Genomic DNA, 14982 nt, shown 5'->3' with positions numbered 1-14982 from the left:
ATTTTGTGTCTTCCCGTGGTCAGAACCTTCCTTCAGACTGCTTCTGTCTGGTACCTATTGAGAAGTCTGATTCTAGGTGGCAAAGGACCTTGTCTGTCACTGGTGGCTAAAGCCTCAGTATCAACTGCATCTGACAAGTATCTACAACCAGAAGTACAGAAGCCTCACTTGCCAAGGAGAAAAAACACTGGACTTCAAAAAATAGCCATTGCATTTAAAGACAGAAACTAATTAAATTTTTCCCAATAGTATGTTGACCCAGCCTCATTCTTATAACATCATTTTGAGATACCTGTCTAGGAAGTACTGTTCTAGATTAATATGGGCTGAATTTCTCTCAAAGCCTTATTCCCATAGAACAGGTAACCGTGAATAAGGATGGACATGACGCACTGATAAGAGCCAACTGCGGTGTGAAGGATGGCAATACATAACACGACCAAAGACAATTGGCTAATCACAACACTGCTGTGAGTGAAAATGTCTCTGCTGTGGTTAGCTTTGGTGCCTTCTCCAAGGTAAATTCAGCAGTGACATTAACACCGACCTGGGAGCCTGGAACCTGAACTCCTGTGCCTAAGTGATAAAAAATTGAAACAGAGACATGACACTACTATCTCTTAAATCAATGTTGCATAGAACTGACTTGAATTTTTATATTAAGTTTGCCTATCTGTTTGATACTATTGCATACTCAAATAAGATCAGGCTCCTTCCCTTTAGTATGGGAAAGAAGAACACAGTACACCTAACCAGAAAAACTGGCATGAGAGTGAAGGAAGTATACTGGAAATACAAATAGAAGAGCCTTACGAGAATAGAGGGAGGGTGTGGCTAATTTTAGTTGCTTATGTTAGTCATAACATAAGATGAAGTTAGTTTTAGGCAAGCATAGTGGACCTTTGAAAGTTCAGTTGGATCAATAATTTTTACAAATGACAACAAGCCTTTGGGAATGATAATGCCATTTGCTTTTCTTGTAATGATGTATTCTACCATTGAGGGGAAGGACCATTTTTCCATTTTGCCCCACTATTTTCACAAAATTGATTCTTGGATGTTTACTGCTTGAATTAAATAGTTGAACGTGTAGATTAGAAATTTTCTTGGCAATAGATCACATTTTGCAACCTTTTATTCTAAGGCAACATGATGGCATTAAATGACTTGTTTACTTTCAGTTATTAGTGGACAGAAATTTCTTTAGCATTTCATAAAAACCTACAAACTTTAAAAATTGGACTCAAGGGACTCAAATATTTTGTTTATTCAATTCATATGTGTTATATTTAATGTCAGTATTTGTTTGGGTCTCAAATATCTTATTTTGTTTTTTATATTAAAATATATATACTCATTTCAAAGACCAGGGCTTCCATACCTATTAGTAATATTATACTATGCTTCTGTCCTTTTAGGCTTGGTCCAGTATTGTGTATCAGCTGATTCCCAATGTTCAGCAACTGGAAATGAACCTAAGAAATTTTGCTGAAATTATTGAAGCTGATGAAGTACTTCTGTTTGAGAGAGCTACTTTTTTAGTAAGAACTTTCTGCTCTACAGATACACCTCACACTGTACTTCCTTTTATTCAGCAACAGAGAACAACACATTGCCAGTTTCAGGAAATTTCACATTTGCCAATACTTTAGCATGCATACTATTACTTTAAAGTAGTATTGTCAAAAATGATCTGAAAGAAGAATTTTGGTGGGCCCTTTAGTAGTCAAAGTTAGATATTAGGTATGCCTTAGACAGTTTAGATTACTTCTTCTAGCAACTGCTCATTTGTGATAAAAGACATTTTCTTGTTCATTATTATTTTTTTCTTGTTCATTATTATTATGAAATTTAGGGTATTTTCACTTTAAGAAAATACTCATACTATCTATTTCTCCAGAAGACTGAATTTAAAACTTTTAACATGGTTAGAGATGTAGTGGCCAACTCAGTGTTGTAACTAAGAGTTTAGGTGGAGAATTGAAGGAGGAAACAGGCATGTTACTATTTTTACTTTTTGCATAAGTTAAATTCAACAAAGACTCTACTTTTTGTACAACTCTAAGTAGGAGATACAAATTCTACTATTGCATGTATTTTAAACATGACTTTAGGTCTGGAGAGATATCTTAGTGGTCTAAGTACCTGCCTGGTAAGCACAAGGTCCTGGGTGCACCATCCTAGCCCTGAAGCCATGTGTGGTGGTGCACGCCTGTCATCCCATCACTGGAAAGACTGAGACAGGAGGATTACTGTGAGTCTGAATTGTGTAGCAAGACCCTATATCAAACAATAAAATGATAGTCCAGAGTGAAGATGCTTCAAGTCAACAACTTCTGACATTGTCAGTCATGCAGATAACCCACTACTATTATAGACTACTGGACTATATTGGATTTTTTTAACATTATATTGGATTATTTTGCTGAATTCATGCACCTAAAATATATGAATGGCAATGGAATACCCATCTCTAACAAAAGTAAATAAAAAAGGGGGATATAAATGAAGTACCATTTTGTAATGAAAAAATATACATATATACACAAAATAGGATAAATATATAGTACTTTCTCTTAGTTCAGTGAGAAGTTTTGAACTCATAGTGTATAGACAAGATATCATGTTGGCATCTTCTACTATGAGTAACTACTATGAAGACAATATGCAATGTATTAATTATTGTAACTGTCGTACTAACCTGTTTTGAAACTGGCTCATTGCTACTTCTTTTTCAATAAAATTAATATAAAACAACAACAAACCAAAGTGAAAGTGCTGAGGCAAGATGCAGCAACCAATAGGAAACGGTGTCGGGACTTGCTGGTTCAGGAAAAGCCAAAGAGAAACGAGAAAGATGTGGGACCTCCAGTTAAGTCATCGGCTGTGGCAGAAGAGAAGGAGGAAGTTGAAAGAAGACTGTATTTCAGGCCCTGTTTGCAAGGGCAAGTAGAAAAATTGTATCTTTTCTTCCAGAGGAATAAATTTCAGAACAAGTTATTTAATTTAGGACTTGAGAACCTTGATGTCTCACTGTAAGGTGGATACTAAAATGGATTGTAAAGATAAATTATTTTTGATTAATGAGGTCTGTGAAGTGAAAATCTGCAATAAATGCATGTATTTTGAAGCTAAGAAAAACAAGATCTATATATGTGGCTTTCAAATTCACCTCATGGGCCCTCTGCCAAATTTCTTGTTCGAAATATTCATACCTTAGAGGAATTAAAGATGGCTGGAAACTAAAAGGTTCTTGGCCACATTTTTCTTTTGACACTGCTTTTGATGAACTGGAACATTATGCTTTGTTAAAAGAAATCTTGAGATATTTATTATACAACAGTATCATCCCAAAAGGAAGCCATTTGTGGACTATGTATTTACTTTCACCATTTTGGAAAATAGGATATTGATTTGGAACTTCTAGATCCTAGATGAAGATGTTCAACTTGTAGAAAAAGGAACTTGTTTTATCTTAAAATCAGATAAATATTTTTCAGGGAAGTTTTAAAGGAGCAACTTTATATGAAAATCCTCACTACCAATCACCAGACTGCATTGGTGGATCATAACGTCCATCATAGTTGCAAGATACAAACAGAAGGAGCAAGTAAAAGTTGTACAGAAACTGAAAAAGAAATAATCAGAAACTATTCTTCCACATGATCCTAGTGAGTATGTTTTTATTATACCAGCTGGGAAAAGCTATTAGAAATACAGTGAGTAACAGCAGAGCCAAAAGGGGATTTGAAAGCAGGGGAAAAAAAGGATTTACAAATGACAAAGAAAATTGAAATAGAAGATGAACAGTGGAAGTGCAAAATGAAGAAATGGATAGGTTTTTTTTTGCAATTAATATATATTTATTTCTTACTCAGTGTATGAATACATCTGCTATCCTGGACAGCCTTATGTCCAACTAGTGTTCCATTTAAAAGAAAAAAAATATGCCTGCAAGCAAGTGCAGGGGCCAGGATTTGATCCCCTGGCCCGCCGTCTGGCTCCACCCCCAGGGCACACTGAAACAGCAATTGAGACAGGGCATGGTGGTGTGTGCCTGTAATCCCAGCTCTTGGGAGGCTGTAAACAGGTGGATCACTATGAGTCCGACCTAGTAGTGAGACCCTGGACACCCTGTAGACCCTTTCCTAAAATACAAGCAAAAAAGAAAGAAAGAAAAGAAAAAATATCTTAGAATCAGCGGTGCTTATTTTTTTCTAAATAAAGTACGGTATCACCAAAAAAAGTTCTAATAACTTTAATAGCAACTAGTTTTAGCTATCAACACATTGCAAAAAGAATTGCTACCTGTCTTAATAAATATAACTCTTAGAGCAAACCATAGAATTTGATTTTTAGCTCTATTGATGATATTAGGCAGATTTCTTAATTTCTGAGTTTGCCTCCTTTTCTATAAAATGGAAAAATAATATCTATATTAGGGTGAACCTGTGGACTAAAATGGTACAAGGTACATTAAGCACGTAGCACAAGGTTTGGCATGTAGGTGGCAAGCAAATGAGCATTAGGTTTTTTTTTGTGGCTGTAGCATTAAAGAGTAGAGAATCTAAACTGCAGTTTCCCCAGCTCTACTGCCTCCCATTATGGAAACATTAGTTGTAATTATACTGGTAAAGGAGGTAGCTTTCTGCTAGCTGGTACAGCTGAATCAGGGAGTCCTCATTAGAATATCTTCTGCCATAGCTCATTGATACTGGTTGCTTGTTTGGATTTGGTACTGTAAGCCCTTTTATTCTGCTATTGTAAGTAGCAGCAAGTAAGTAAGTTGTTAATGTGTACGGCAAGACATCTTACTTCAGCATTTCTCTGCCACATCTGGCACACATGATTATGGAAAATAACCTGATACAAGGTTTTACTCCTCATTAATAGTAACAGGTAGATTTTGTTCCACTTGAAGACCAAGTGTAAGTGTGATTGACAGTTTTAGTGAGGGGCTTAAATCGAGCAAGGTAGATTTCTTTTGTCTTTGGTATGTGAATTGAATTTTCAATATATCACATTTTCTCTGTGACTTTTTCTGGTGAGTTTTTTTTTTTTATTTACTGCTTGGTGTATTATAAATGAGCAATACAAATTTGAGCTCCACAATCTTAAGAATTTATAAATTTTATTTCTTAAAATTTACATTAATATATGGTGTTTTTATCATACTTTACCTTTAATTTTTTTAATAATTTTATTGAGAAACAGCAATGAGACAGTTTCAAAACTGATTAGTAGGACCGTTTCAATAGTTAATACATTGCATGTTGTTGTCTTAGGGGTTATACATTGTACAAGATGTAGACATGATATCGTGTCCACAAACACTATTAAAACAAATCTTTCTATTCATTGAATTAAGAGAATGTAGCTGTATATCTATCCTAACTATTTTCAATATGCAGATACAAAATGGTTGTTCATTTGTATTATCTATTTTTGTTTAGTTTTGTCAGAGAAGGGTATTCCATTGTCATTTAAATATTATAGGTGCTTGAATTCAGGAAAATATTCCAAAATAGTCCAGTAGTTCATAATAGTAGTTGGTTTGTCTTAAGACTGGCAATGTCAGAAGTTGTCGACTTGAACCTTTTACAGCTCAGCATATTAATATGGCTTTACTTTTTATACTTCATTTTTATACTTTTTTGATGGATGTTCAAGACTAAGATAAAGCAAGACATATATAACAAGAACTGTAGCTTTTGTATCTGATGAGGTTGGCCAGTCAAATCCCCTCAAGATTTATCCTGAAACACTGTTCCGCAGTTTGTAGTTCCTTTGTCAGTGTCAACCATGTGGAAGAGCCACGGCCATTGCTTGGCCAATGTGCTCTCTGTGAAAGCCTGGGGGAATGTTTTCTCTCCATGTGACTCTCCTTAGGCACATTGTATATCTTCAATCACTTTCCTCTTTGGCCCCATAATCTCCTTGATTAAATTTGGGACACAACTGAGTTACATGATGTTACAGTACATGTTCTCCTATGTCCTGAGTCTTCATTGACCTTGAAAGACTAGGGCTAAAATGTTGGCTGTCCTTGCAGCCCTCATTTTTCTCTAAATTTTGGTCTGCAAACTTAGGTTGTTAACCCTCCAGAAGACAAGCTTATTGTTATTACCCTACGACATAGGCAATTGAGCTTAACCTCACTATCTGTCTGAATATCAAACATCTTAGGCATAACATGGAACAGGTATTTTCCATCAAGTATGGATATATTAACTTTTAAATCCCTACAGAATATGAAGAAAAAATAAAAAAAAATATTTAAAAAGTAAGAATAAACAATTGCATATTTTTACACAGAAGTTTAGAAATCTCACCATATACAGCATTGTACCAGGACAGTCCTGTGACATATTTTTCTTGTCTCTTGTTTTCACTTATTACCCTTTTATTTTTTTTAAACAAACATTTACTTGAGAGAAAGTATGGCAGTAATTGGTGTGTCATGGCAAGCAGTATGCATTTAGAAGTCCAGCATGACAGGCATTCCAAGCATGACCCTACTATCACACATTGCTATCTTCAGTGCAGTTGCATAGTTCTCAGGTATCAGTATATATAGTTAATCAGGTTGAGAATCCTACCAATTAACTGCTAGCTTCAGAAACCTGCTAAAGATTCTCATTATCATTGCCTTACCCATCTTGTACATATAAATGTATGGCTTTGCCCCTCTCATGTTTCCTACCTTTTCTCCTTGTCATCTCTTCATTGTCTAACCCTAAAGTTCTCACTTTCCTTTTAATTGTGTTATACCTATTTTTACTTCTCCTGTTGAGTTCTTATACTAAGGAGACTATAGAATATTTACACATGTGTGTCTGGTTTATTTCACTTATGAGTATATCATCAAGTGGCATCCACTTAAATATGAAGGCTTCAAGTGTATCATTCTTTATACCTGAGTAATACACCATTGTATAAAAACACTACATGTTTTTCATCCATTCCTCAGGTGATGGGCATCTTGGTTGTTTCCAAGATTTGGCTATTACAAATTGTGCTGCTATAAACATAGGAACATATATATCACTATGATAGGATGTTTTCAATTCCTCCGAGAAATTCCCACTAGGGTGATAGCGGGTTTGAATGAGATTTCCAGTCCTAGTTTTTAAAGGAGTCTCCACACTGATTTCCATAATGGTTGCACCAGTCTACATTCCCACCAGCAGTGGAGAAGGGTTCCTTTTTCCCCACAGCCTCTCCAACATTTGTTGTTAATTCATTTGTTTATGATAGCCATTCTTTCTGGGGTGAGATGGTATCTCAGTGTTGTTTTAGTTTGCATTTCATGGATGGCTATTGATGTGGAACATTTTTTCATATATTTATTTGCTTCTTTAATTTCGTCCTCTGAGAAGTGTATGTTCATCTCAGATGCCCATTTCTGCATTCGGTCTTTAAATTTACAGGCCCTCATGTATTTTAGTTCTTTATAAATTCTAGAGAGCAGACCTTTCTCTGAGTGCTTATTAGTCAAGAGTTTTTTGAAATTTGTGGGTTGTCTTTTCACTTTGTTGGTAATTTCTTTTGATGTGCAAAATCTTCTCAATAAGAGCAGGTCCAATTGTTAATTCTTTCAAGTATTACCCATGGGATTTGATTTTTTATTTTCATGAAATCTCTGCCTACCCTGTGTCTTCAAGAGTTCATCCTAGTTTCTGTTCCAGGAGATTTAGCGTTTGTGGTTTATTGTTTAGATCTTTAATCCTTTTTGAATTCAGCTTTGTGCTTGGTGATAGACCTAGGTCATATTTTAGTTTTTGGCATGTAGAGAGCCAGTTTTTCCAGCACTATTTGTTAAAGTGGCTTTCTTTCTCCAGCGAGCAAGTTTGGCGCCTTTGTTGAAGATAAGGTAGCTGAGTGTGTTCGTAGAGGCGTGTGGGTCTTCTAATCTATTCCATTGATCCTCAGCTCCATTTTGTTGCCAGTACCATGCTGCTTTTATCACAGTAGCCTTGTCATATAATTTCAAGTCAGGAATTGTAATGCCTCCTGCCTTGTCTTTGTTGCCCAGGATTGTCTTTGCTATTCTAGGTCTTTCCTGGTTCCAAATATATTTTAGGAAGGATTTCTCTAAGTCTAGGAGGTATGTTGGCAGTAGTTAGATAGGTATTGCATTAAATCGGTACAGCCATTTTGCAAGTATGGCCTATCCAGGAGCAGGGACTATCTTTCCATTTTCTGAAGTCCTCTACGATCTCTTTTTTCAGAGTACTGTAGTTTTCCTTTAAAAGATCTTTGACTTAGTTACATTAACTCCAAGGAATTTCATTTTCTGTGGTACTATTGTAAAAGGTATTGTTTCTCTAATTTCCCTCTCAGTGTGTTTGTTATCTATGTAGAGGAATGCTATTGACTTTTGGGTATGACTGTGTATCCTGCTGTGCTACTGAATTTGTGTATCAATTCTAGTAGCTTCTTGGTGGAGTTTTTTTGCACTTCCATGTAAAGTATCATTTTATCTGCACATAGTGATAATTTAACTTCTTCTTTACCTATTCTAATTCCTTTTATTTCTCTTACTTTTGTAATGGCTGTAGCTAATGAATCCAGAACTATATTGTATAGGAGGAGTGATAGAGGACATCCTTGTCTTGTACCCGATCTAAGAGTAAAAGACTTCAGTTTTTCCCCATTCAGAATTGTGTTAGCCATTGGGTTGTCATTGATGGCTTTTATCAGATTGAAGTAGAGGCCATCTATTTGAATGTTCTATAGGACTTTGAACATGAATGAGTGTTGGACTTTGTCAAAAACCTTTTCTCCATTGATTGAGATGATCATGTGGTTTTTAGATTTGGCTCTATTAATATAGTGTATCACATTTATAGATTTGTGAATATTGAACCATCCTTGCATCCCTGGGATGAATCCTACCTGGTCATGGTGTGTAATCATCTTGATGATTTGCTGTATTCTATTTGCTAGGATTTTATTGAGGATTTTTGCATCAATGTTCATGAGGGAGATTGGCCTATAGTTCTCTTTTTTAGTTGTGTCTTTCCCTGGTTTGGGTATCAGTATAATAGTTGCCTCCAGGAGTGATTTTGGGGGGATTGCTTCCTTTTCAATTTCATTGAAAATTTTGAGGAGTATAGGGACTACATCTTCTATAAATTTCTTGTACAATTGTACTGTGAATCCATTACAGCTGAGACTTTTCTTTTTCAGTAGGTTTCTTATTACACTTTGCATTTCATTTTCTGTTACTAGGTTATTCACAGTTGTTATATCTTCTTGATTCAGTTTTGGTAGTATGTACCTTTATATGAATCTGTGCATTTCATGTATGTCTTCTATTCTATGAGAGTAAAGATTCTCAAAGTAATTATTAATAATCTTTGAATTTCCACTGGGTCTGTGGTAATTGCAGTCTTTTCATTCCTTATTGCTTGTATTTGAACTTTTTTTTTCTTTTTGATGAGTTTAGTTAGGGGCTTATCAATTTTATTTAATCTTTCAATGAACCAGCTTTTTAAGTTGTCAATTCTCTGAACTGATTTCTTCCTTTTGATAGAATTAATTTGTGCTCTAATCTTTATGATTTCTTCCTGTCTTTGGGCTTTGGATTTTGTTTGCTCTTCCTTTTCTAGATGTTGAAGATGTAGCATTAGGGTGTTTATTTGTTCCTCTTCTATTTTCCTAATGTTTGAATTCATAGCTATAAACTTCACTTTTAGAACTTCTTTCATTGCATCTCATAAATTCTGATAAGTTGTGCTTGACTTTTCATTGCATTGTAGATATTGTTCAGTTTCTTGTTTAAGTTCATGTGTGACCCATTGGTTGCTGAGTAGGGTGTCGTATTTCCATGTATGTATGGGGGTTTTCTGGTTTCTTTTGTCATTTATTTCCAGCTTCATTGCACTATGGTCAGATAATATGCATGGCCTAATTTCTCTTTTTTGAATATACTTAAGCATTACCTATGGACTAGTGTGTGATGTATTTTAGAAAATGACCTATGTACACCTGAGAAAAATGTATATTCAGTTGTGCTTGGGTGGAATACTCTGTATATGTCCAGTAAGTCAATTTACTCCAAGCTGTGGTTCAGTTTTGCTATTTCTTTGCTAATTTTTATTCTGGTTGACCTCTCTTTTGGGGATAAGGTGGCATTAAGGTCTCCTGTGAAGGTTGTGGTATTGGATACTAGATTTTTCATGTTTATTAAGGTTTGTCTTATATAGTTGGGTGCTCCCATGATTGGTGCATACATAATTATGAGTGTTACCTCTTCCTCTTGAATTTTTCCCCTAAACAGTATATGGTGTCCTTCTTTATTTTGTTTGATCAATCTTGGTTTCAAGTTGAGACTGTCTGAGAGCAAGATTGCTACTCCTGCTTTTTTCTGAGTTGCAGGCAAATGTAGTATTTTGGACTTTCAGCCTGCAAATTTCTGTATGAGTTATGTTTCTTTCTTTTATGCAGCATATTGTTGGATTTTGTTTCCTAATCCACTGTGCCAATCTATTTCTCTTAATTGGTGAATTGAGTCCATTTACATTGATGGTTATGATTGATATGTATTTATTTATGATTGACATGTTATTTACCTGCTGATGTTTATTCTTTTTTCTCCTGTGTTTATAATTGTTTGCCCTAGTTAGTGGGTTCCTTCTGTTCTCGTTTGTGGAGTTCTGATCATTTTGGTCCCTTTCTAGAACATCTTTTAGTAGTCTGTGTATGCTAGACTTTGTCATCATGAAATTCTTTAGTTGTTCTTTGTTACAGAGGTATTTCACTTCTCCATCAAACTTGTAAGAGAGTTATGCAGGGTATAGTAGTCTGGGCTGGAATTTGTTTTCATAGAGGACTTGAAGTACTCTGCTCCATGCTCTTCTTGCATGGGTCATTCAAATAGGTGTTGAAATCACATACAGTGTGGATAATTATATTTACAAAAGTAAAGAGAAAGTAAGCTATGTGACAAGTCTACCTAGAAAATGTACATGACCAAGAAAATAGCAGATATCTTTTTTGTGTAGCAGCAGAAAATAATATTAGTAGTTGGCACACATTCATAGGATAATATTCTTTTTTTCACAGGTGATTTCTCATTATCAGTGTAAAGAACAGCGTGATGCCCATAGATTTGAGAAAATCAGCAACATTATTAAGCAGTTCAAATTAAGTTGCAGGTAAGAGATCTTGAGCTATGATCTATTACTTTCCAGAAAAAAAATGCTGCCATTTTTTGGGAGACTCAATTAACTGTACTTGACTGCACTTATACATTCATAGTAGTTTCTTTATTTGAAGAGAAAAATTCTAAGGTTGTCTACAGTTTAGTAAAGGGCAGCCCACTCTCCTTTAATTCACATTTATCTGGTGCAGAAAAATAACAATATTCAAGCAGAGTGCCCTTTCAAGATATTTGCTATGATTTGTAAAGAAATAAACAGAATACACAAGACAGTTTGACAAAGAATGAAGGAAAATTTGTTCTGCTAATTATGAAAATTTACTGTAAACTTTTAGTAATAAAAATCATGAGACACTAATTTCAGAATTGATATAGAAATCTATAAATTTCTAGTCATGTACCGTCTTTGATTAAATAAGATTTGAATCTTAAACATAGGAGAAAAAGATGACTGAAAATCACAATTTAGTAAAGATTTAAAAATGACAATTTGGGGCCGGTTAGATGGCTCAGTGGAATAAGTGCTTCCCTGGCAAGCGCAAGGTCCTGAGTTCAATCCCTGGTTCCGCCAAAAAAACAAAAACAAACAAACAAAAAAACCATTCTTTGGGCTGGTGAGATGGCTCAGTGGTCTAAAGCACTTACTTAGAACAAGCTCAGCAAAGCAGAGGGACCGCGGTTCAATCCCCCAGCACCATATGCCAGCCAGTCCCTCCCCCTGGTGGGGTGAGCTGGACACACACACACACACACACACACACACACACACACACACACAAATAAATTAAAAAAAATAAAAATAAAAGTGACAATTCCTCTGGTAAATCTGATGCCTGGAGAGTGGAGATTAAGTATCTACTTTACATTTTAATATAATTTGAGACTTTCTTGAATGTTTTTATTAACATGTTTAAAGTAATAGTAAATGACAAACAAATATAATTACTTTGTTTTGAGAAACTGAATCATTTCTTGAATCTAAACGTAACATTAAAAGATATAGTCATTAGGGCTGGTCAGATAGCTTACCGGACTGAAGCACCTGCTTAGGCAGATGCAGGGGCCAGGGGTTCAATCCCCCAGCTGCCATGTCAGCCCTGCCCCCGGGATGTGCTGAGATGGCAAGTGGTGTGAGGCTGTAATCCCAGTGCTTGGGAGGCTGATAACAGGAGGATTGCTATAAGTCTGATATGGGCATTGAGATCCTGTAGACCCTGTACTAAATACATAAAAAAAAAGATATAGTCATTAATCTCAAAGATAAGAAAATTCCACATTAGGATACTTAAATATTAGAGAAAATATTTCTGTTAGCATTTTTAACATGTATCTAGGTCTATATTTTCAGTTTTTAGTCAATATCAAGTTCTAACTTACTTACCATTCTGGTAATTTATACAATATTTTAAACTGGGGTAAGGTGGTATATTATAATCACACCATTTTGGAAGGCTGAGCTAGGAGAAGCACAAGTTCAAGCCTAGCTTGGATAACTTAGCAACTTTACAAGGCCTTATGTCAAAACAAAATTTGAGAAAGCCCTGCAAATGAAACTCAGTGTGACAGCCCTAGGTTCAGTCTCCAATATTACAAGAAACAATTAAATCCATTTTCAGAATGCCTTTAGAAAGTGTTATAATGAAGTCACACATGGAGATACAATACTATAAAATATTTAACCTAAAAGATAAGAAATTCTTATTTTTTATTTCCTTTAATTGCTTTTCTCATTTCTTCTGTAGCAAACTGGCTGCCTCTTTCCAGAGTATGGAAGTCAGGAACTCTAACTTTGCTGCTTTCATTGATATCTTCACATCTAATACTTATGTGATGGTCGTGATGTCAGATCCATCCATTCGTAAGTTTAAACTTAGGTGTCATAGTTTTGAAGTCATGTTCTTTATAAAAACTTGTCCTAGAGGTAATATTTTATTAGATACTTAAAAATTCTTTTACAGTGGGGATGGATGTGAATGAACTTAATCTCATTTAACTGTACACTTAAAATGGAAAATAATATATTTTATGTAACTTATATTTTATTACAGTTTAAAAACTATTTTAGGGGCCGGGAAGATGGCTCAGTGGAATAAGCACTTCCCTGGCAAGTGCAAGGGCCTGAGTTCAATCCCCAGTTCTGCAAAAAAATAAATAAATAAATACTATTTTAAATACAAATGTTAAATAACATTTACTTAATAGATTTATATTTTGAAACTGAAAAATAACTTTTATGGTATTGTTTATCTCAATGGGAACTTCAGAAAGCAAATTACCAAATCCAGGAATTTTGAAGAAAAAAGATTCCAAATCCATACTTTATGCTCCATATGGTATACATTTTTGAAAGACTAGCTCATGTAATCACTAAGCTATTAATGCTGAATGATTTTACATGTCATTGCACATATCCCTCTGTACCATAGTCCCATATTTCTATTTTGTCATGAAGGGAAACACTTGTTGCTTCCATATGTTAATTGCCATGTCTACTATGAACACTGAGCATCTTCAGTATTTCCAAGATGTTCTCAGAAGTTTGAGTCTTCTCTTATCCATTGGCTTTTCCTATTTTAGATTAGTATTAGAATGTAACATCAGTTAATGGGCTTTGATCTATTAAACTAAATTTTGGAAATTTTATGTTTTGAATGTGAGTAGATATTCTTCAGAAAAATTAAATCTTAGTAACTTGGGACCTTCTATTCTTGTATATTCTCTGTGACATACACTGAAGGATTTGGCTCTCTTTTGTTTATTTGATTTTACTAGTTAGGGATTCATTTGGTTACTCATATTCATTCTGTTGGGTGTCTCCCCACCCCTACCCTCAGCTTCTGCAGCAACTCTGATCAACATCCGCAATGCCAGGAAGCACTTTGAAAAGCTGGAAAGAGTGGATGGACCAAAGCAGTGTCTTCTCATGCATTAAATATTGCTGAATATCATTTCACACAAAAATCCAAACACTGTATCATAATCAGTATTAATGTTGTATTCATATATGTACACTGTCTCTGAAATGTTGTGACATCACCTGTATTTCTTTTCTACTCCCCAGTCTTAACAGTTAACCTAGAATGCTATTTACTCAAATAGCCAATGAGGAGTTAGAAGATGTGCTGTCCATAGAATTGATGTAACATAAAAATAGGTGAGATATATATAAGTGTTCTGATAACACTGTTCTAATAGTGTGCAATTGTTGTAATAACTTGGTTTCAGTAGTTGTGTATGCCAAACATTTTCCAGTATCCTCTTATATTCGTTCTCAAACGGTAAACTTACAAGTGTAGATTATGACATTTTTGGCATGCATTAAAAATATTCCTTAACTTCAATTATAAATAAACTTTTGTTTGTTAGGGATTTCAGTGTCTTTTTTTTTCTTAGTTTCTTCAAATTTGCTCTAAGAAAGTGCAAAGGAATTTCACAGTTATACTAGTGAAGAGGTCCTACTTCTTAAGAAAAAAATTACAGAGCAGAGTTAAATGAAGACTGAAGCCAGATTATAAAGCTATACAGAAGGATTTAGATGTATGTCATGTAATATGATACAAAATAAGAAAATTCTCTATGCTTTTGAATGGTAGATTTATGTGAAGCGATTCTGAAAGAAATTTTAGTGAGACTATATGAATTGACACTAGCTCAAGAATTTCTGTTAGTAATCCCGGGTTGAGATGTCTGTATTGAAACTTTTCCTGGCTGCAACTGGAGAAAGAATGAACAAAAACTTGGATAGACAAAAGATAGGATTTATTAGGTGAAAGCCTTCATTCTTTGAAATCAAGATGTGGTTAATTTTATGTTTT

The 14982-nt window shown here is 34.8% G+C and overlaps 1 protein-coding gene across 14 annotated transcripts in view; it reads left to right on the top strand.

Moving 5' to 3' along the window:
* The window catches only part of Rragb (Ras related GTP binding B), a 45199-nt gene extending 30663 nt beyond the window's left edge, over window positions 1–14536 (top strand). For 9 of the 14 annotated variants that reach the window (XM_023708430.1, XM_023708429.1, XM_023708435.1 and 6 more), the window contains 4 exons: window positions 1419–1541; window positions 11071–11162; window positions 12910–13025; window positions 14002–14528. In XM_023708430.1, the coding sequence (XP_023564198.1) occupies window positions 1419–1541; window positions 11071–11162; window positions 12910–13025; window positions 14002–14099 (429 nt within the window). In that variant the 3' untranslated portion in view covers window positions 14100–14528. Of the gene's footprint in view, window positions 1–1418; window positions 1542–11070; window positions 11163–12909; window positions 13026–14001 lie in introns of all 14 variants that reach the window. The other 5 variants (XM_023708432.1, XM_023708433.1, XM_023708431.1 and 2 more) reach the window with 2 other exon arrangements.
* The last annotated feature ends 446 nt before the right edge of the window (window positions 14537–14982 follow it).

The sequence above is a fragment of the Octodon degus genome, unplaced genomic scaffold (assembly GCF_000260255.1).
Source record: "Octodon degus isolate 3935 unplaced genomic scaffold, OctDeg1.0 scaffold00360, whole genome shotgun sequence".
Lineage (NCBI taxonomy): Eukaryota > Metazoa > Chordata > Mammalia > Rodentia > Octodontidae > Octodon > Octodon degus.
This window is presented reverse-complemented; position numbering and strand designations above follow the sequence as displayed.